At 41.8% G+C, this 23617-nt stretch overlaps 1 protein-coding gene across 2 annotated transcripts in view; it reads right to left on the bottom strand.

Annotated features, from left to right (window-relative positions):
• The window catches only part of ATG13 (autophagy related 13), a 1186869-nt gene that overhangs the window by 403448 nt on the left and 759804 nt on the right, over nucleotides 1–23617 (bottom strand). For both annotated transcript variants that reach the window (XM_044082606.1, XM_044082607.1), the window contains one exon: nucleotides 20955–21094. In XM_044082606.1, coding sequence (XP_043938541.1) covers nucleotides 20955–21094 — 140 coding nt within the window. The remainder of the gene's footprint in view (nucleotides 1–20954; nucleotides 21095–23617) is intronic.

The raw sequence follows: 23617 nt of genomic DNA, 5'->3' as shown, positions 1-23617 counted from the left end.
TAATGCAAAATCATACAGACGCTTAATAATGCATTGGTTAAATCTAGCACAAAACTGACAACCAGTAACGTTGTGATTAGAGCCTAGGCAAGGAATACAGTAAGAATGAAAATCCTTATGAGGTATTTGCTTTCCACAAGAAATACAATTATTAACTTTTTCTGACATCGGTCTGGAGCAAGAAAAAAGTTTCCCCTTTGTCAGCAAAGGAACAGGTGGAAAGGCATAAAGTAGACCAGAGGGCCAATCGTGAACTAGAGTGTCCTTGGGTGACACCCCCTGAGGGGGGATAAGGGTGTAGTAGCTGCTGCACTTGGTATTGAGGGGATTGGCAAACAGGTCGCTGCAAGGCTAACCCCATCTGCAGAAAATATGTTCCGCAACTTGACTTTTCAGGGACCACTCGTGAGGCATCAGAATAGCTCTGCTCAACCTGTTGGCAATCACGTTGGACTTCCCCGGAATGTGCGTTGCTACAAGAAAACGTTGGAAAGCCACTGCCAACTGCCACACTCGAAAGGCCTTCTCTGCACAGGGGGTACAACTTGGTTTTTCCCTGTTTGTTCAGATACCACACCACCGACATTGTCTGAGTGGATCGCAATTGTCCCAAGAGGAAGAAAGCTCTGAAGTGCTTGCAATGCTAGTAGCACTGCTCTCATCTCCAAGATATTCTGAAACCTGGTTAAGACCCAACACTACAGACAATGAAGTGTTACCACCTGGGTACAAGATACACAGGCTAGATCGTGCTTCGAGGAAGGGTGGTGGGGTAGCTGTACTCTATAAATCTGAGTTGAATGTCACCATAGATGTAATACAACCACCTCAGATTAATAACTCCGAGATTCTTGCCACCACATTGCAACTTAATAAAAATAAATGCATTAATATCATCTGTATGTACATACCCCCAGGTAACAATATATCTACACTTGAAAATATCCTGCACTGGCTATCATGTCACTACCCCCAAGAAAGCCTACTACTTGGAGACTTTAACATAGACTGTTGCACCTGTTCCTCAGAATCCCCAACCACCCATATTAACCTGCATGGATTTACACAAATCATATCCACCCCTACCAGGATATGTAAACCCAACCAAAAAGAAAGCATACTTGACTGGGTACTGAAATAGTCACCCCCAACTGTACACCTCTGGTACCCTCCCTGATGGCCTAAGCGATCACCTTCTCACCTACGTAATTAAGCACAAAGTCATTAATTCCCAACAACCCTTACTCAGAAAGGTTAGAAACAATATAAACTTTGACCCTGCCAAATTCCAACAAGAACTAAACTCATGTAATTGGTCTATTCTAAAACACCTCCCCTTAAAGGAAGCAGTAGCATACTTTAACAAATTCCTTGAGATCCTTGATTTGCATGCACCTGTTCATTCAAAGAGAACAAAAGCAAAAACTGCACCATGGCTTTCTAAAGAGTCTAAACTCAAAATTACCCTTAGAAACAAAGCATGGGCTTCATGGCGTTCTTCTAAAGACCCCCAAGATCACATTAAATACAGGCAATCCAGGAACGAAACTAAAAAATCCATTTTACAAGATAAAAAACAATTCTACTGTAATTTACAGACAGTAAATCAAAATAACCCTCAGAAGTTTTGTGCAGGTTTAAATAATCTACTACATCCTGGACAAACTTCATCCCCAATCCCTGCTGCTACTATTGATAAAACCCCTGAATATGTTTCTGGCCGTTCTAACCGATTCTTTACTGAGACAATTCAAGCCCTAGCTAGCCAACTACCTCCTAGCTCCCCTGGTCCTGAAAGTAGCACCCCTAGAAACCTACCCGCATTCAGCTTCCAACCAGTCGTCACTTCACTTATCCATACCTTGATCAAAAAATTAAAACCCACTTCACTTTCTGCTGATCAACTACCTGCCGAGTACCTCCAAACATCAGCTGATGCTATTGCTTACCCCGTCTCAATACTAAACAATCGAACCATAGTAGAAGCTAAAATTCCCACCATCTGGAAAATATCCTATGTAATCCCACTTCACAAAGGAGGCAGCTCTACTGAATTCTCCAATTATAGGCCAATAGCTATACTCTCTCCACTTGCAAAGATTATGGAAAAATGTATTCAAAGACAACTCATGCACCACCTAATCCAGAATCACCTTATGGCAGACACTCAGCATGGTTTCCGTCCTCATCACAGCACTACTTCAGCCCTCCTAGCCTTTACCAACACCATAAACCATAATCGCAACAATAATTATAAATCCTCAGCCCTCTTCTTGGATCTTTCCAAGGCATTCGATATGGTTGATCACCAACTTTTAATCCACACCCTGCAAACATTCTGTCTACATACCAGAGCCCTTCAATTGTTTCATTCCTACCTGAATGGTCGACAGCAGGCTGTCCTCTGGCAGAACAAACTCTCTAACCTTCTACCTAACACCCTTGGAGTACCACAAAGCTCTATACTAGGGCCCTTGCTGTTCTCCATCTTCATTAACAACCTTTATACTGTCATTCCAAAAGTCAGCTGTATCCAATATGCTGATGATTCTACTCTGATTTGCTCGGCTACATCTCCAATAGAGTTATGGTCAGCTACCCAGACCATCTTTAATACAATAGAAAACTGGCTTTCTGAACGTCGTCTGATCCTAAATCCCAAAAAAACTAAAATGCTGTTATTTTCACCAACACGTAGGTCTACTGCTTTCACCTTTACCATAAATTCAAATGATGGCACAATAATCTTCCCTGACCCCTCTACAAAACTATTAGGGGTCATCTTAGATAATAATCTAAAATTCGACCTACATGTTAACCAAACTATCAAAACCATCAATAAAAAACTAGGGTCACTTTACAAAATAAAAGCCTTCCTAACCCCTCCAGCTAAAATTGCCATAGCTCGCTCTCACCTTCTTTCAACCCTTCTGTATGCATCCCCTCTACTCTCGAATTTAAACAAGACTGTCCTTAACAAACTCTCAATTTGCTACAACCACATTGCCAGGTTTGCCACTGGGCTGCCATTTAGGACACATCATTGCATCAATCTAAATCAGCTTGGGTGGCTTGAACTACCCAGCTTAATCTAGTATAACCATCTGATTATGGCCTATAAAATCCTCTATAATCCGAACAATACTCCTGCACTTAAAAATATTATCACCCCCTATAACAATCCTAGACCGCGTCGATCCTCTAACAAACTACTAATTCATACTAGCAAAATTAATAACAGCTGGTGACTCTCTCTTTGTAAACTCTGTAAGTAGATCCTGGAACTCTCTTCCAGCTGATATTACCTTACTTTCCACCTTAGGTCAATTTAAAACTAGACTCAAACAACATTTGTCACTTAACTGGCTATGTCACTGTATCAAGCCTGGCTAACTCTCTCTAGAATGTGTAAAAATCGGTTACCATCTTACTGTGTAATTTAATTTAATCCTGACTTACACTCAGGATTAACTCTAACCTGTTGAACTTGTTTAACTTGCTTACTTATGTAATCTCTGTAAATAGTCTGTTTGTATTACGTAATGCTGTATCTGCTTACCCTTGGAGCTTTTCTCCCCGGGCCTCCGCTGAAAATGGACATGCATCCAGTCGGACTAACCCGGTCAACAAATGTAAAATAAATAAAATAATTAAAAATATTGATATGCAGATGTATCTCGTGTTCCTGCCAAGTGCCTTGGACTGTCCTGCCGAGATAATGTCCCCCCCAACCCCATCTGGGAGACATCCGTGGTCACTGTGGCAACAGGAGGGGATGGGATGAAGGGTTTTCCCACATTGAGGTTGCTGGTGTGAAGCCACCAGCATAGATCTTGCCTGCACTTGTCTGTGATCATTATAAGATGAGAAAGCGGAAGATGTTGTAGAGACAACTGGGCAAAGAGTAGCCACTGAAGGAGCCTCATGTGTAGCCTTGCCAGAGGAACCAACATAATTGTTGCAGCCATTGTCCCTAACAATTTTAGAACCGTTTTTGCCTTCACTTTTTTTTTTTTAGAGGGAGCAACGCGTATACCTGTTGTTGCAAACCCTGAATCCTTTCTTGTGATAAAAACGCCCTCATGATCATGGTGTCTAACTCGGCGCCTATAAAGGTGACATGCTGCGAGGGCAACAAGGCAGACTTTTCCCAGTTTAGTGTGATGCCCAGTTGTTGACACAGCTTGATAGTGGCGCCTCTGTTCTGTAGTAACAGATGCCTGGTGGTGGCAGAAAGGAGCCAGTCGTCCAGGTACGGAAACACCTGGAATCCCTGACGTCTCAAGTGAGCCGTCACCATTACCATACATTTGGTGAACACCTTGGGGGCTGTGGTGAGACCAAAGGGCAGGGCACAAAATTGAAAATGACTGGCTCCCAGCCGGAAGAATAGAGGACTTCTGGATTCCCTGTCCATCTTTATATGGTAGTAAGCAATCTTTGAGGTCGATGGAGCACATCCACACTTCTTTTCCCAACAATGGGAGAACAGATTGCAACATGACCATTCAGAACTTGGACTTCTTCACGCGGAGGTTCAAGTGGCTGAGATTCAAGATGGGCCTCAGGTCCCCTGTTCTTTTCGGCACCAAAAAGAATCTGGAGTAAGTCCCTAATCCGATCTGGTCTGAGGGGACATGTTGGATGGCTCCTTTTTCTAGCAGCTTTATAACCTCTGAAGCTGCGGAATCCCTTTGATTGGGTGGAACATCTGGGATTCTTTTGATAGGTGGGGGAGAAAGAGAAGGGAATGTGATATCCTCCGGAAACTTTAATATCCATAGGTCCTGGGTGATGTTGTGCCAGGCTTCTGGGTATAGTAAAATGTGACCCCCGACTGTCTCCGGAAACACGCAGTCAGGCCTCTCATCAGGCGCGCTGGTAGGGAGAACCACGAAGGGAATCATGGTCTCCCTGGTTACGCGGGCCTCCTCTGCCTCTAGGGCGGCGTCTACCTGAGTTACCACGCCCTCCCCTGCCTTTGGAGGGGGAATCACTTTGTGCGTCATAAAAAAATCTCTGCAATTTCTTGAACCACATTTTCCCACTCTTCTGGACCTTGGGATGAGGTCTAGAAGGCATGGAAAAATGGACTCCCATGGCAGACAGAGTTTTTCCCTCTTGCTCGCACCTAGTGAGAGTGTCTTTCACCTTGGTTCCGAACAATGAGGAACCATCAAACGGGGAGCTGGTGAATGTAGACTTGAAGGCCTCCGTGAAATTACAGAGGCGCATCCAGGAGTGCCTCCTGAGAGAAACTCCGGAACTCGCTGCCCTACTTGCTCCTTCGGCTGCGTAAGATATCAGCCTCATGGAGGAGTTAGCAATAGAATTTAGGGTAGAAGTCTGAGCATTAACTTTCTAAGCCACTGCATCAGAAACGTTACCCTGCAGAGAATCTCCCAGCTCTTTCAGATCATCTCTTTGGAGCCGTGTAAAATGTGACAAGTAATTCAGTGACCGCAGAGTAAAGGCCGCTGAAGAAAACATACGCTTCCCATACCAGTCCATGGTCCTAGACTCCTTGTTATGGGGACGGACGGTAGATGAAGTCTCAGCCAGTTCCTTCTTGGTGGCCGCTGCCACCACAATGGCATCTACTGGAACGCCCTTTGTGAGAAACTCTTTGTTAGCGGGGACAAAAAGAAATTTGTTGGGTCTCCTGGGGACTGGTTCCACAGTGTCAGGGGTTTCCCACACCCTTCGACAAACCAGATCCAGGAGTTCAAAGGGTTTAGAAACCCAGGAGGCAGAGGGCTGAGCCCCAAAGGCCTTCAGGAACACCGACTCCTCCTTGGAGGGGGGTTTTGAGGGCCAGTCGCCTCTCTGCTTCAAGATCTCTAGGATAGAGATATCCTCAGAGGATGACTTGGGGGAACCCTCTGATTCCTCGAGATCGGTGTCTGACGTGAGAGACTCTTCCTGAGAGTCGATGTGCTTCCTCTTGCACGTTCGTTTTCTGGGTGGCTCCTCAGGCAAAAACACTGGGGGGGGACCTCAGAAATTTGGGGACCACTCATGGAAGTATCCTGAGGCCTTGGGTCTCTGCTGTCCAAAGATAGGGGGTGATCAGAGACTGATATCGGAGGTGGAGAGGTTAGAGTGTCAGTGCTGTATGATGCAGCTGAGGATCTGGCCAGCACGCTCCGCATGACCTCGAAAGCAGGTCCCCCCAGCTCCGAAGATCGACCAACCATGGAAGACCTCCGAGCAGAAGGGACAAGGTCAGAAGCCAAAGCACCAAGAGGGAGGCTAGGAGCCGAAGAGCATCCCGAAAACTCCCCCTCGGATCCGACCAAGGAACCATGAGTCCTGGACCCCGAGAACGGAGCTGACAGGGTCGGAGCTGAGATCGGAGCCGATAAGCCAGGATGGGCTATCGGACCCAACCTAAAAGCATCAAGCGGTGCCGACCACTCTGGCTCCGAAGGCTGAGATTTTCTCAGAGGAGGATCTATTGACTATGTATGGGTGACGGGATCCGGAGCCGAATGGGCTGGAGCCAAAAGCGATTTAGCCAGCACCGGTGATTGGAGCAGTCTCTGCACCACTTCAGAGTGTGTCCTGGAGGACCTAGAGGACAAGGTAGGAAGTCTAGAACTCCTCTCAGAAGGAGACCTGTGAGGAGGAGAAACTGGTCTAAATATTGGAGACCGGCTCAGAGCTAGTATCTCCATCACTGGCTCCGAGAGGGTGGGAGCCAATGTAGGTTCTGTAGATTCACAAATGTCCTTCAGCACCGAAGACAGTGGGAGCCGAGGATGTCACAGAAGACTTATTAACTTTCTCCGGAGGCTCCGATAATAAAGACGGAGCCGGAGATTGTTTTTTTGCTTTGGGTGTTTTGTTTCTTTTGGAGGGAGAGGACTTGGCACTAGAAGACCTCTTCAAGTCTTCCTCAAAGGAGGGTTTCAGTAATCCCTTCAGAATTAGTTTGTTCTTTCTTTCTTGAGGAACACGAGGGCTGAATGCGTGACAGAACGCACTAGACACCTGAAGGTGTATAGCCCATCAGTAAACGACATCTTGTACCCACATTTACTACATTTCTTAAAGCCCGAAGGCTTATGTTCTTTTGTATCCTTAGACATGGTCGGCAGAATATTAGATACAACAGTAAAACTAACACTAGCAACAAGCGCGGGAACTTGAAACTAATGAACTACAGACACCACACAAGGACCTCCAACTGAAACGGTCCTGACACGAAAAACAAGGGGAAGGACTAGGTCCTCTAACTTAAACGGCCCTAGTCCGGAGGGGGATAGGTACCTAAACACAAAACGAGCACAGAAGGGAAAACAGATAACTAAGGGAGGACTAGGTCCTCTACCTGAAACGGGCCTAGCCCGTTGGGAGATAGCTGACGGGATACCAGACAAAAAGTAAGACAAAGGCCAAAAAGGCCACACAAAACAGCTGCCACAAACCAACAACACACACCGCTAGCCATGAAAATCAAAGAAGACAAAAAGATATATTTAGCCACAGCCAAGAGCGAGATCACGTCTGAGCTTTACAAGCGGCAAATGAGATCTGGGGAAAGGGAGCAGTGCAGCATGGGATACCTCTTAGCCCAGCCAATTGAAAGATTTCGAGCTAGAGTATGGCTGAGTTGGAGCCGAGGTTCGGCTCCGAACCCATGGGTAAGAATGTAGGCGAGATTGGACTACATAACATCAACTGTTTGGAGCTGAGGGGAGTTAATACAAAGACCTTTGAAGAGTCCCTCTGAATTTTGAGAATGACCCTGTGTATCATCGGAAAAGGTGAAAATGCATCTGTTCTCTTGGTCTACCTATAAGGGGTTCTGTGACATAATCTGGTTAGGTGTCTGTTTTGAAAGGAGGCAAATACATCTGATTGAGATGCTTCCCAAAACTGGATCAATCCCAGGAAGATGATCTCCTGTAATTTCCAATAGTTAGTCTATCCTGGTCCTGCTCAGATAGTCTGCCACTACATATTGCTCTGACAAGATGCTTTGTGGATCAAAAATGCTGAGGAGATACTTCCCAAGCTATCACACCTAGCTGGCACAGAAAACAAAAACGAAAGATGTGTGTGAATTGAAACCAAACCAAAAGCAATAAATCCTCGCACAGGAGAAGTAGCCAAATAAGGGCACGAGACTCTGGATTTAGAAGGTGGACTACAACAGAGAGCACACAGGCAGGAGAGAGTGGAAGCTTCTACTCTCTCCTGCCTGTGTGCTCTCTGGATTTAGAAGGTGGACTACAACAGAGTCTTGTGTCCTTATTTGGCTACTTCTCCTGTGCGAGGATTTATTATAGAAAAAAAAAAACTGTCGTTGCTCTGCTTGTTGAAAGTGCCACATCACTGTAGTGTTTTCTGTAATCACATGCAAAAGTCCCTGAGACCACAGTTAGTTATAATGCATAGATCCCAGCTAGTATCCCTTACACACTAACATGCTTGGGCCTGTCTAACATGCCTCGTAGGCCACACCTTTTTACCCTTATCAAAATCTGAAGTTTTTATTGGTACAGATTGTGTTGGGATATGAGGAAAAGAAAGTGAGATCTGAATTCTTAATTACATGTAGTCTCCACCCATACAATTCCTTTCTGATAAGGCCAAAACTGGAACCTGAAACTCCACAGGTTGATAATGTTAGGTCTTCAAGAACCATAGAAACTCAATCCAGTATGATGGAGTCAAAGAGGGGGTACGAATATGTATCTGGAACCCCACACTAGTGAGAAAAGACTCCTGACTTCTAGGAAAAAACTCTATGATAAGCAAGTTATCTAAAAAAGAAACACAATGCCCAGAAGTCCACAAAGGACTACTTCAGGGCTAGGTTCTTTGGAAAACGAGTTAGAGCTGTGGATAACTCAAAAGTTAATATAAAGAACTGACAGCGTTACCCAGGCACAGAAAATCAAAGAAAAAAAAAAAACTTCTTTCCAGGTAAGTTCTTTCTCTGGAATCAGAAACAGTCCAGAAATTAAATGCCTTTGCCCCTGTGGATTAAAGGCATTGAGATTGCAAAGGGAGAGACTAAGGTACCATGTCAGGGAAAGAGTTAGAGACATCAGGGGTGGGAAGGGACTGAAGGTATAGACGAAGGTATAGTCATTCTAAAGGTGTAGATTGTCCCCTTTTCTTAAAACATTCCTGTGTTTTGTCATTGCTGATCCTCCTTCCATCTCTTCTTAATGACATGTTTGCCAGAAGTAGGCAGGGAATGTTAAGACAGTTTTCTGAAGAGAGAAGAGGATATGTTTTGTTTATAATGGGGAGGCCTAAAAAGGTTTAAATTCCTGAACTAATTCTCTCTTTCTGTTTGAGTACATGAGTAGCAAAAGGATCAAATATAGCTTATTTATCTAAGGTGGAGTTTAAAATCTCCTATTTGACTTCATCTGCGAACCTTTGGTTACATGTACTGGCAAGCTCCTTAAAACAGAAGCAGTAGACCTACATAGACAGTACAATTATACACACTCTTTAGGGCATGTTTAAGAGACATAGTGAATATTGGAAATAATGGGATTCAGAAAGTATGTATCCTCTGAAGGCAGATTAGTAGAGTAAAAAGTACAGTTTTGTACCTACCATAAATGTAGATGTTCGAAGATCCACATTGCTGCAGTCCTTACATATGGGTAGTCCGCTGTCCTCGGTCGGCCCGAATACCAAAGTATTAGGCTGACGTCGGTCAAGGCGCTTAAAACTGACATCAGGACGTCAGGGTACAAAAGCGCATGACCGACGTCATTTCCTCAGTCTTTTCTTGCCCCAGATGTCAGAAGGCCCTAACAAGAAAGGCCAAAGCCAAAAAACCAGCCAAAACTAACCAACCACCCGTGCACTAACCATATTTACAATATGTACAACACAAACCACACCACCACCTTCAACAACAGAGGGGAAGGAGGGAGGGTAAATTGGACTGCAGCAATGTGGATCTTCGAACATCTACATTTATGGTAGGTACAAAACTGTACTATGTTCTTCATCTCACATTGCTGCAGTCCTTACATATGGGTAGAATCCCAAAGCAGAGGTAAGGGAGGATGGCAAAACTATAAAGCATTAGGAGCTGCCAAAATGCCCTGTAAAATAGCAGTGGCAAATCCAGCCCTAGATTTAGAGTAAAGTGGAAGGTGGTAATGCTTAGAGAAAGTATGCACTGAACTCCAAGTAGCTGCTTCCAAAATATCTTTAGTAGCCACCCCCCTTAAAAAAGCTGTAGAGGTGGTAGTAGCCCTAGTGGAATGAGGCCTAATCCCAGCTGGAATCTCCTTACCATGATGGGAATAACAGAAAGCAATACAAAAACCAATCCACTTAGAAATAGTTTGTTTTGAAACAGGTTTGCCCTGAGAACCCAAAGCAAAAGAAACAAACAACTGCTGAGACTGCCTGAACTCTTTAGTTCTGCTCAAATAATATCGCAACTGTCTGTGTATATCCAAAGTGTGCAAAATCCTTTCCCCTTTATTTTGGGGGATTGCATAAAAAGTAGGCAAATGAATAGTTTGGTTTAAAGCCACACTAGAAACCACTTTAGGCATAAAAGAAGGGTTAGTACGCAAAGACACCCTATCCTTGTGGAAAATTAAGAAAGGCTCAACTGCCATAAGGGCCTGTAATTCAGAAACCCTTCTCGCAGAGGTAATGGCCAACAAAAAAGCAGTCTTCCATGATAAATATTTCAACTCTGCCGATGCTGCAGGCTCAAAAGGTTGTAGAGTGAGTTTCTCCAACACAAAATTGAGATCCCAAGCAGGAGTAGGAGCTCTACGTGGGGGTCTTATATTCTTTGCCCCTCTGAGGAATTGCTTAAACAAAGGCTGAGAAAATAATGGTGGGTCACAGTCATAGTGAGCAGAAATTGCTGCAGCATGAACCTTTATAGAGGAGAAGGACAAACCCTTGTCCAATAACTCAGTAATGTATTGAAGTGTAACACTTAAATTAGGTTTAGAAACATCAAAGTCCTTTGCTGTACTCCAAAATAAAAATCTCCTCCATTTATCTGCGTAAACTTTCCTTGTACTAGGCCTTCTGGCCTCCAAAATAACATTCAAAACTTGTTGTGGAAGCTGAGACCCTCCAGGGTTTAGAACAGAATATGCCAGGCTGTCAGATGTAGAGAATGAAGTTTGACATTGAGTAAATGACTGTTCTCCTGAGACAGCAGGTGAGGAATCGAAGGCAAAGGCCATGGAGGCTCCTGTACCAGACTTCTCAGTAATGGGTACCAGTGCTGTCGAGGCCAATCTGGAGCTATTAAAATCATGTTTGGCTTGTCCTGTCTGACCTTCAGGAGTACCTTTGGGAGGAGAGGCAGAGGTGGAAAGGCATACACGTGAAGATTGCTCCAATTGAATGAGAGAGCATCCACTTTCCAAGCTGTGGGATGAAACCTTTTGTGCAAAACTTTGGCAGCTGGTAATTTAGTGGAGAAGCGAACAGATCTATGTCTGGAGTTCCCCATAACACTGTCAATCTCTGAAATACATGAGGATCCAATTTCCACTCGTGGGGATCCATAATTTGTCTGCTCAACACATCTGCTAAGGAGTTCTGTGCTCCTGGCAGAAACCTTGCCTGAAGATTTAGCTGTAAACTGAGAGCAGTCTCCCACAAAATCATTGCTTGTCTGCACAGAGGATAAGAATGCGTTCCCCCTTGCTTGTTGATGTACCACATGACAGTTGTGTTGTCTGTTTGAATCAACACCTGCCCTGGAAGAAGTAAATTCTTGAAAGCTATCAATGCAAATTGGACTGCTAACATCTCCTTCAAACTGATATGTAGATGTTGAAGTCTGGCAGGCCACGTGTCTTGTACCCATTTTCCATTTAGATGAGCTCCCCAAGCTTTGTCTGAGGCATCTGTCGTTAAAATCTGACTCGCCTCTGGCCGGGTCACAGAGAGTCCCTTGTTTAGGTGACATTCCTGAGCCCACCACAAAAACTCCTTTTGAATGCAAGGTATTATCTGAATGACAGTGTCCAAATCTTGGCAGTGCTGTGTCCATACATTCTTGAGATACCATTGTAGCTTCCTCATATGCAGTTTGGCATTGGGAAGTACCAGAATACAAGATGCCATGAACCCCAAGGCTTGAAGGACTGTCCTTGCAGTCAGCCTGGACTGACGAGACAATTGGTGGAAGTAATGAGAAAGATTTGTTTGTTTGTCCGGGGTCAAAAAGGCCATCTGGGATGCTGTATTCAGTCTCACACCCAGAAAGCACATGTCCTGAGAGGGTACTAGACTGGACTTTATTTCGTTCACAGAATACCCCAGGCATCTTAACACTGCCATCACATACTGTAGATGATGAAGAAGTTCGTCCTTTTCTTGGGCCAGAATCAGGCAATCGTCCAAATAAGGATAGATTTGTATTCCTCTTAGCCTGAAGAAAGCTACCACTGGAGCCAGAACCTTCGTGAACACTCTGGGCGCAGTAGATAAGCCAAAGGGCAATGCAGAGAACTGATAATGTGAAGTCCCAGCCCGAAAATGCAGATACTTCCTGCAACTGGGCCTGATAGGAACATGAAGGTAAGCCTCCTTGAGATCCAGAGTCACCATCCAGTGATCTTTGCCCAGCAGAGGTAAAAGCTGTTGTAACGTCAACATTTTGAACTTAGGAATGTCCAGATATGTGTTGAGGATAGATAAATCCAAAATCGGTCTCCACGTGTTTCCTTTCTTTGGTACTAGAAACAGGCGAGAATAAAATCCTAGGCCCACTTCTGGCAGAGGGACCGGTTGTATGGCCCCTATTTGAAGTAGTAGAGAAATTTGTTTGTGAGCCTCTAGTCTTTGCTGAGGAGGAACGTCCGGCATGCCTTTGAAAGGAGGCAAGGTATGGAAATAAAACTTGTAACCCTGGTGTATGATATCCAATACCCATTTGTCCTGGGTAATCAACATCCAATTTTCCTTGAAGAGTGCTAACCTTCCTCCCAAAGGTGCTGCCAGGCAAGAAGAATCTGGCAGCTGAAAGAGTAGGTCATTGGGCCTGTTTACGAAAGGACTGGCCCCTGCCCTCACCCGAAGATTGTGCAGGTGAACTCCCTGTTCTAGGCCTGAAAGAACTCTGAGCTCTGCCCCTACCACGTCTAGATCTACCCCTAGACTGAGAATCATAAGAAGGATACGTCCACCCCTTAGCAGGCCAATTCCTACTAAACTTCGGTGGCTGAACTTGCAAAAAATCTTTAACAGCTTGCATAGACTTAGCCTTGTCTTCCATTTTCTTCAAGACTGACTCCACAGGTGAACCAAACAACACATCAGACTGCAAAGGAGCATCCAAAATCCTTGTCTTAACATGGTCAGATAAATTCTGATCCTTCAGCCAGGCATGCCTGCGAAGAACTGAGCCAGTGGCCGCCACCCTAGATGAGGCCTGCACAGCATCAAAACCACACTGTAATGAATGCTTACCCACCTGTTCAGAGACATGCACCAAATCCTGTAATTCTTTACACTCAATGCCTTCCGCCAGAGCATCCACTTTAGACTTCAATTGAGAAAGAAGAAAGTTTTGATATTTCAACATATGAAACTGGCAATTCAAAGCCCTCATAGCTAAGGTAGAAGATGTATAGACCTTTTTTCCCCATCTATCCAAAGCTCTGGCTTCTTTATCTAGAGGAACCGGATTCATTACAACAGAGGCCTTGACACCCTTAGGTCCCTGACTAATAGTTTCTGGGTCCGCCCTAGGACTCTTATAAAGATATTTATGAGCCTCAGGCACCCTGTAATACCTATCCGGCTTAACAGGAGCAGGAGGCAGAGAATCAGGATTAAGTGAAGCCTCTGCAAACACATCTTCCACAACATCCAGAACAGGGGGTACAGCCAAGGGCCTATGCTGGGGTAATAGCAAAAATTCCCTAAGCCTTTTCCGAGAATCAGAGAAGTCCTGACCTTCCCACTTAAAATGTTCCCTCATAGAATGAAGTGTCTCTGAAAAAGAAAAATCCTCTGGAGGAGAAGCAGAAGGAGTGGAATCATCTGCATCAGAATCAGAATAAGGAGAGTACTCCTGCAGGTCTTCAGCTGAAGACTCTGAAACATCCGAAGCCTGCTCAAAACTTCCCAACTCTGGCTCCACCCTAGGCCCCTTACCAGGAGGGGGCAAAGAACCTCTAATCAGAGTAATCAAATCTTCTGCCATTTTAAGCATGTGCTTCTTAGGCACAGACCCTGCTGAACTAGGAGTGACACCAACAGAAGCTAAAACTGGCCTGCCTCTGGGAGAAGCCTTAGAAACAGAAGGAGAAGGCCTAACCACCCTAGGAAGGGAGGGGAGTACAGTAACTTGAGAAGCCCCTTCAGCCTGACCTGCCTCCTGAGAGACCACCTCCTGCAAAATTAAAGTCTCCCCCTGAGACTCCAGAGAAGTCTCCGTCAGAACCACCGGTTCCACTGAAGCCTCTAAAGAACCGGCATCCGGAACGGACGACTCATCTTGCCTGGGTTTAACTGCTTTGTCTTTGCGCTTCTTCGCAGAAGCGGGCGCCGGAGAATCCGACGGCATGTTATAATTGCACCGCTTCCCAAAGACCAGCCTAGCACAATCTAACCTTCGCTTAATAGTGCGTTTATTGAACCTAGCACAAAAGCGACACCCAACAACGTCGTGCTCAGGCCCCAAACAAGGAATACACAAAGAATGATAATCCCTATGCAGTATCTGTTTCCCACAAGAAATACAGTTATTCACTTTTTCTGACATCCGGTAAAACACTGAGGCAAGAAAAAAACAAAATATTCCCCAACGGGGTACTTAGCCAACTTGGATTCGGTCTGAAACTCCGAATTCGAAAAATTTCAGAACGCCGAACGGCACTTGCAACGCTGCTTCTGCATCGGACCATGCGGCAAAAAAGACTGAGGAAATGACGTCGGTCATGCGCTTTTGTACCCAGACGTCCTGATGTCAGTTTTAAGCGCCTTGACCGACGTCAGCCTAATACTTTGGTATTCGGGCCGACCGAGGACAGCGGACTACCCATATGTAAGGACTGCAGCAATGTGAGATGAAGAACATCTGTCGGCACACGGTAACAAACTTCCACATACAGCCCTGATAATTGAGAATTCAAAAATCTAAGTGAATGAAGAAAAATTCTCTTCCCAAATCTATCCAACATTTTACCTTCTTTATCCTCCAGAGAAGGGTTAGAATTCACAAAAAGCCTACTGCCAGCTGATGCTGAAGAAGAAAAGGCTACAGGAGCAAATCAGACTGAAGGTGAGAAAACAAGAATCTGTTAGCCCAGGAAACTCTAATCTGGCTTTTTAAGGACTAACGACTCAGAAGCAGAATTACTGCAGGCATCATTAAAGAGGCTACCGAAGACTGGCAAAGTAGGCGGAATAGCAGTAACATGTGGGACCCTCCACCTGTAATAGCTCATATTATCTCCTCATTTCATGGGAACCTCACGTCTTCCTACAAAAAGACATTATTCGTTCTGGACTCATAAAAAGAAAACTCCTTCAAGAGAGAAGGGAAATATGTCCTTTCCCCAGAATCAGAGGGTCTCTATATTATATTAGTGAATGCACTGAATTGCGAATGCTATATAATTGACTCACAATCCCCGAAAATTCAAAATGTCGACCACACGGATCAGTGATCCCCCCCCCCCCCCAGGGGGAGAGAAAAAAAAATCCAAACACAAAATAAAGTGGGGGACTGTGCCCCCCACACCCACCCTACTTACATATACCAACACAGAGATCACACCACAGTGCAGGAAATGAAAGTCCCAAAAACGGCAGAGTGATTTTTTTTTTTTTCCCGTGCTTTCAGAATTTTGTCATTTCGCGTAATGACGTTCGAAGAAACAGCATTCATAACTTAATGCGTTCGCTAAAATAATAGGAACCCGAATCAGAGTCCTGGCCTTGAGAATCCATAGGAAAGGGAATTATGCCTCTTATCAGTGTCACACTCTTCTGACTACCTTCAGGATTTTCTGCATCACAACAGTATCCGGTAATGATTTTTGAATTCCAGGACCAATTGCCTGCAAGACTTGTATGACAAAAGTAAGAATATCATCTTTAAGTACCCCAAGCATATCTTTAGATGAACAATGTCTAACATTTTTTCTAGGTAAAATGTAAATGGAAAAGGACTGACAAGGGAATGGCACTTTATCCCAACTATCCAAAGGAGAATCTCCCTGGGGCATCTCCCATACCCAGAAAGGAAGATGAGGTTCCCATGCCCTTATTGGCCACTGGAACAGATGCAGAAAATGTGTCTGATCCCTGGTTCATGATGGTGGAAGAAGCAATACCAGAGAAACTCGCAGACCATCAGAGGAGCTGAGGAACAACAAATGACCACTACAGGATACCAAGCAGCTGAGGCAGTGACTGCAAGGATTCAATTTTAGTAAGGTTTTTTTTTTTTTTTTAGGTTTAGATTGAAGAAAAGAAGAACCAGCAAGACTGGAGTTAGTATCCATGCCATGACTGATGAAGAAACCTAATTGCTAGCAAGCACTGCTGGAAAGAGTAATTTGGAAAGTGTTCACAAGCAGCATGCAAGTGTGAGCGTGCACACACACACACACACACACACACACACACACACACACACACACACACACACACACACACTTCCCCAAACAGTCCCACTACCAAGGTAGATAAACAAGAAGTACATCAACCTGTTGACTGAACAGTACTTCCTTTCCCTGCACTGTTGCAACTAAAAACAAATGTTTAAGTATGTTGTCAAAGTACACAAGTACTTTAAACAATATCCATAATTTTAACACTCCTTTTAAGTAAAACACAAACACCTAAACTCAAAAGTTGCAAAACAATGATTTGCAGGTGTGCAAAGCTTACAATCCCCAGTGTTGGAGAATAAGCCACTTCCCTGCGGATTGTGTAATCTTGGAATTATTATATATAATTAACCAAGGGTTTTGGGGAGCAGCATCCCACAACAGCATTTCTGATCTTGCATGCTCCGAAGTTACACCCAGGGCATGAGAAATGGCCTGTCAACATTTTGGCTTTTCAGCGACTGTACGAATATATAGAACAGTACCCCTGGTGATAAATCGTGTGAAGTAGCAAATACAAACAACAATGTCCAAACAGTACTTCACACACAAAAGCAAGGCAAAGGACCAGATGCAAAAAAACGCTCGACCACCAATATAAAACTTCGTCAATGTAATTCAATAAAAGGTAAGTGCTTTCATGAAATTCTTAACTTCATCAGACCATATTAAATACATTAAACTGTAACTTAAATACTCAAATCATTAGCACCATTCACCTATCACAAATGAGTACATTTCACATTGCTAAAAAACAAATCTACTAAAACACTAACAAGTTAGAACAATGCATACATACTTTCTTTATCAAATTTCAAAACCTCTTGCAACATTATAAAAAACATAACTATAAAAAACATCCTTGGAAAATGTACAAGGAAACATAAAAATATATAAATCCAAATCCATTCATCTTCTTAATCTACAAGCCTTTAATAATGGTTTTAATGTCACATGATCATTAAGACCCACCCCAAAATAAGCTCTAAGCCTAAGGATCCACCTTAACTCCACCCTTTCAGTCTCATTGTGTATATCACTTAATCGCTCATTCTCTGTAATATGATCAGGTATAAGTGATCCCTTATCCTTTCCCACAATGTCCTATTGGTCACTCCTATACAGAAGAAACCACAAGCTAAGCAATGTGCCAAGTAAACTCTTTTGGCTTTTCCCAGTTAGGGGTCCCCACAGCGGAACTCCTGTCCGCTCATGATTGGCAGTGGATTTTTACGGTGCCGAGTTGCCAGCCTGACTACCAACCTTCAAAGAAGGCATGCCCATTCACGCTCGCACCTACCTGCATGTCTTTAGCGTCACTCAACCGCGGGGGGGACATGCAGACTCCACACACAAGGTGCTCCAGCCAAGAATCGAACGGGAGAACCTCTTGCTGTGAGGCGACAACACTAACCACTGCACCGCCGTGGCCTAATGTGCCAAGTAAACTAAATTCCTAACATTGCATTTAGCACTTACTGCATGGCATGATGTACAAGTTTTCAGTAAGCTATACTGTGCATGCAAGGGACACAAATATAGTGCTATTGCAAAACACATGATTATATATGGACATACACATATCTTTAGGTTTTTACTCAATGATCAGATTACAGAGAATGAGCAATTAGGTGATATACTAACCATTTCACAAAAGCGCTTACCTTTTATTCAATTAAACTGACAAAGTTTTATACTGGTGGTATTTATACCACTAGGGGAAATTTGGTCAGGGCATTGGGGTACTTCTCCCTACTCCTTTTGATAGGTGCCATGGGATCTTTTACATCCACCTGAGTTACCACCAACTCAAGTAGATGGGGCCCAGGTTTAACATCTCATCCAAAGGACGGCATACTCAGAAGTGCAACACCCCCTTATGCTGCACAGACTTGTCAATAAATCAGTCTACCTGGTGTGGAAATAGAACCCACTGCCTTCTGCATCAAAGGGGACTGTGCTACCTGTTGCGCCACTGACAGAAATATATATATATATATATATATATATATATATATATATATATATATATATATGAATAAAACTCAAACCAAAACCAAAGAAGAATATATGAAAACGCAACCCAGGCACAAATGGAAGGAACAGCAAATAACAAATTCAAAAAGATGCGTAGCAGCAAAATTCAGTTGGAACAGGAATAAATCCAATGTCAAACGGTAATCCGTAAAAAGAATTTATTAACAAACGTGAGCGCTTTCGCGGTCCTGCCGCTTCTTCAGACGTGAACAAAAACAATTACCAAAATTCATTTAAATACAAGTTTTAAAAAACATCACTTCCTGTCTCAATGAAGTCACATCCTTAACAAAACTAACTAATACAATCACAAGATAATTCATAGCAGCAAGTAAAAGCATACATCAAAAATTACCTAATAGATCTAGCTTTCAATGATGGTCTCAATGGGACACATTCATTGAGGCCTCTATCTCGATGTGCTGCTAGCCGGAGAATCCACTTGGTGATTTTAAACCCGGTGATGTTAAACGTACTTCCGCGGGAGTAAAATATACCGAAGTCACCAACTTCGGAGTATTGGAAGCATCTCTTAATTGATAATTCATGGTGCTATCTTCCTTATTACTCACATCAGTAGATGTCCTTACTGCAGAGTTGTCTCTAGCCACATCTTGATTTACTATATTGGCGTCAGTGATCGTAGTAACCAATTTGTGGCTTGCTTGAGAATCCAGTGTCAAAGCCTCTTTATTATTACTATTGGACTTAAGGGAGACAGTTGTTCTAGGCCAAACAAAGACATTGTTATTCTCAAAGTCTCTCTTGTCCCTTGACAATTTCTTCTTCTTCTGTATTAACAAATTGGCGCCATAGTGATTGGTACGATCCAAAAGCTCCTGTAAAAATATGTCAGTAGCATCACTGCCAATAAAGCGCACTAACTGTTTCTGTTGTTCACCAATATTGTCCAGCAACTCATAGTCTATGTAGCTTGCTGTCAGTCTTGCTTTATGTTTTATGTAGGTAAATCTAATAGGTCCCTTAGGGAACGGGTCAGGGACCATTTATATTGTTATGCTAGATTTGATTCTTGTAGCGCCACAGCGAAACATATGCTTTCATTTGCTAATCATACTTTTTTATTTCAGGTCTTACATGTTCAGCCCGTCAGTTTGAGGGGCGGTGACTTAGTTAATTACACTGAAGCTGCAGAGACCAAGTGGATTCTCCGGCTAGCAGCACATCGAGATAGAGGCCTCAATGAATGTGTCCCATTGAGACCATCATTGAAAGCTAGATCTATTAGGTAATTTTTGATGTATGCTTTTACTTGCTGCTATGAATTATCTTGTGATTGTATTAGTTAGTTTTGTTAAGGATGTGACTTCATTGAGACAGGAAGTGATGTTTTTTAAAACTTGTATTTAAATGAATTTTGGTAATTGTTTTTGTTCACGTCTGAAGAAGCGGCAGGACCGCGAAAGCGCTCACGTTTGTTAATAAATTCTTTTTACAGATTACCGTTTGACATTGGATTTATTCCTGTTCCAATTGAATTTTGCTGCTACGCATCTTTTTGAATTTGTTATTTGCTGTTCCTTCCATTTGTGCCTGGGTTGCGTGTTCATAGATATATATATATATATATATATATGTGTGTGTGTGTGTGTGTGTGCGCGCAGAATGAGGTGCCCTCTAAGATTTTAGCAATAACATCTAAAGTAAACTGCATTGTAGAATGTCTGCCTTGTTTTTTGTATGCCTTTGGGAACAAAGCTTTGGAGTGAGGGTTATAACTTTATTTAATTTCTCATTTTGTGTTATCTGTTTTTCACTTTCATTTTTCTTTATTCAACTGACAACACAAGACCCGTTTCATTATTGCAGTCAGACATTATACACAGTGTTTAGGTTTACACTTGAGGATAGTGATTCTTTAAGATTTAAAATATCCTTCATCTGAGTTTATTTTTAACACACAACATTCAAGTGATTCATTATTTTATTACTTTTAGTAGATGGAATATGAATGGTACTAATCTTCTTCATACATTTCCCACTACAACTGAGACTAGTACACAATGCCCTTTATAAACATCTACGCGGTATGCTTCAGACCATCCAAAAATAATAACATTATCAGCCACTAGACAGCTCACTCTTTCCAGTTTCTGCAGACCCAGGAGATGCATTAAACAGTCTACAGGTGAGTGTAAATAAGAGTCTGCAAGTTATGCCCTAGGCTGGTGCCATTTTTCTTATGGCAAATTTGTGTAAATAGTCTTACAAACAATCAAACACAATGAACAGACCCCCAAAAGTTCTACTGTACATTAAGCCATCAGTAACTCCATTAGTACTGCAAAAAACAAAGTTCCCTACCTGCCAGAGGGTGTGGCTGTACTGCAAGGAGTCACTTCCTGTGGGATATAGCCAGTCATCCTATCATACTCAGCCTGGGCACCATAAGTTGGCTGTACTGGTGCTGGGGCCACTCCACCTTCTCGACTGGGCAGGACAACCTGGTTAAAGGAAAACACAATTACCAAAACATAAAATGCATTCATTTTTAGAGATGGAGTTTATTTGTTGGAATACTATGTGAACTATAGCTGAGAAAAAAACTTATTACAGAACAACTTTGACAAAGTCTCCTAAAGTATACATCTGAGGTACGCTATCTACCATGTCAGTATAGCTCAAATTAGAAGTTTTCAGCTTTAATATTTATTAGAGTCCATATATTATATAAAAGACATATTGTGAGAAAGCTAAATGCAAATAGTCCTACAGTCCCTTCTGGGTTCCCTTCCATTAAGGTACCCTGGGTCTGCTAATATTTCAAGCATATTCTTAGAGCTTCAGATGTTTATTTTATTAGTAGTATTATCTTTATCAAAGCACATACCTCTGGAACTTACTACCACAGTGGCTTATGGAGTTTCACTATTTTAGTGGCTTCAAAAGTTCTCTGAAAAGTCCTCTTTTCCACCTAGCACTACTGTACAGTATTGAAAATGTTTGTTAAACTATTATAGCTATTTCTAAACTGGATATTTACTGTACCACACAGGAACGTTTCCTTGTTTAATAATCTTTATTTTAAACTTTAATATGTGGAGGCTTTCAAGCACAGAAATAATATTACTAAAGCGGAAATGAGATACAAGTTGGAGTTTAAGTACTTTAGATCCCACAGGATAAAAGTAAAGATTTCTATGTAAATCGAATGACGAAAGGACACAAGTTCCTCTTGTTTTCATTTTCTGCAGTGTAGGATATGTCTTCTAAATCTTCAAAGTAGCAACTATTATTTTTTTTTATTTTCAATTAAAATAACATTTACATAATATTTTTAAATATAATTTTAAACTATATACAATATTTACAATAGCCTGACTTTCAATTATATACACTGTATGTTATTAAATATAGAATTAACAGATCAGTTATCCGAGATACAATATTGATTATTGCAGAGTGTCCAACAAAGCTATAACTTTCTTCCAAGGATTATTTAACAATGGCCTGGGATAGATTCATAGTTCTTTGATTTTTATTTCCATCAATGCAGTTGTCTTCAGTAAAGTGTAGAATTCCACCTTCTGGTTACGCATTTCCTAGAAATAGCAAGTACTGTCCATAACAAACACGTATTTGTTTTATTCAGGTAGGGACCTTCATTTACATGTAGTGTTATCAATACTTTAGTTAAGGTAAAGGATTCATTAAATAAAGCTTGTAAAAATGATCGATTCAATTCCAATATGATTTAATTTTATTACATTCATAAAAAGTATTAATCCAGTCTGCTTTATATGACTTTTCACACCTCCAGCAGAAAAACATTTTTAGTAGTACTGATCTTTTGAATTCTATCTGGTGTTAAAAATGCTCCATGTAAGTATTTCCAGTTAAATATTTTCCAGTACTGTGTTAGAGGTGTAATCAACTAACAGTAAGATGTTACTTTTAATTTCTTCTGTTAACTGCAATGACTGACCTTTTGCTAAGAACTGCCAGTATGATGGCTTGGGAATTGTTTTATATGTTATTAACTCTTTATATAGATTTGAAATGGAATTTTTCTTTTCACAACTATTATATATAAATTCTTACAGAAAATGTATTAAGATTTGGAATATCTTTAAAAGAGGAATTATTAATTAATCTGCATAAATCTTATGTACATCAGAATGCTTTGTAAGGTTAACCAGTCCTGTGTTGGAATATTGTAAGCAGTTTTTATCATATGTAGATCTAAAACATTTAATTTACTTACACACTGAAACCAGCATAAGAATCCATTTTGTTCCCAGGAGGTTATTGTTTCCCTATATATTTTGTGAGGAAAGTTCTTAGTGATGGTAAATGGGGAAAGGTCAAACCACAGTTTTAGATCTATGTTTGCACTGATAAGTTTCCTAAAGGAATTGATGTAATGATTAATCAGTGTTGTTTTAGAAGGTTTTGTTATATTATATTGTATACTTATGCACAGTATGTACCAGGGTTTGTTTGATTTGTCTACTATTAAATTTTTTTAAGAGATTAAATTCATTTGTTAATACAGCCGTTAATTCTTTCCAGTTGGCAAAATAATTTGGGTTTATCCAGTCTATTGTAGTTTTAAGCACAGATGCTTTTATATATGTTTCTATTTCTGGGAAGTTCAATCATCCTTGTTTCCAGGGTCTAATGTGATGAGTTAGAGTTACTCTATTCTTTTTGGGATACCATAAAAAATTTATTAAACATGAGTTTATTTCTTTAAGAATGCATCTTTCAGGAATTAATTGTATTGCTAATGCTACATATAGTATTTTTGGTAATAAAACCATTTTTTTAATTGCAATCTGTCTTCAAAAGTTAATATAATTTTGTTCCACTTTTCTATATATATTTTTGTTTCAATAATTTTTTTTATAAATTATTAATATTGTCTCATTTATATTTTTGCATAACACTATTTCTAAATAATTTTGCATAAGTTCTTGTTTTCCTATGATGGATTTATCTGTAACTTGTAGGTCTTTTTTCTTATT

This window comes from Protopterus annectens, chromosome 9.part0 (assembly GCF_019279795.1).
Source record: "Protopterus annectens isolate FY-2018-M chromosome 9.part0, PAN1.0, whole genome shotgun sequence".
Lineage (NCBI taxonomy): Eukaryota > Metazoa > Chordata > Ceratodontiformes > Protopteridae > Protopterus > Protopterus annectens.
Note: the sequence above shows the minus strand (reverse complement) of the source record. Positions and strands in the feature narration are given on the sequence as shown.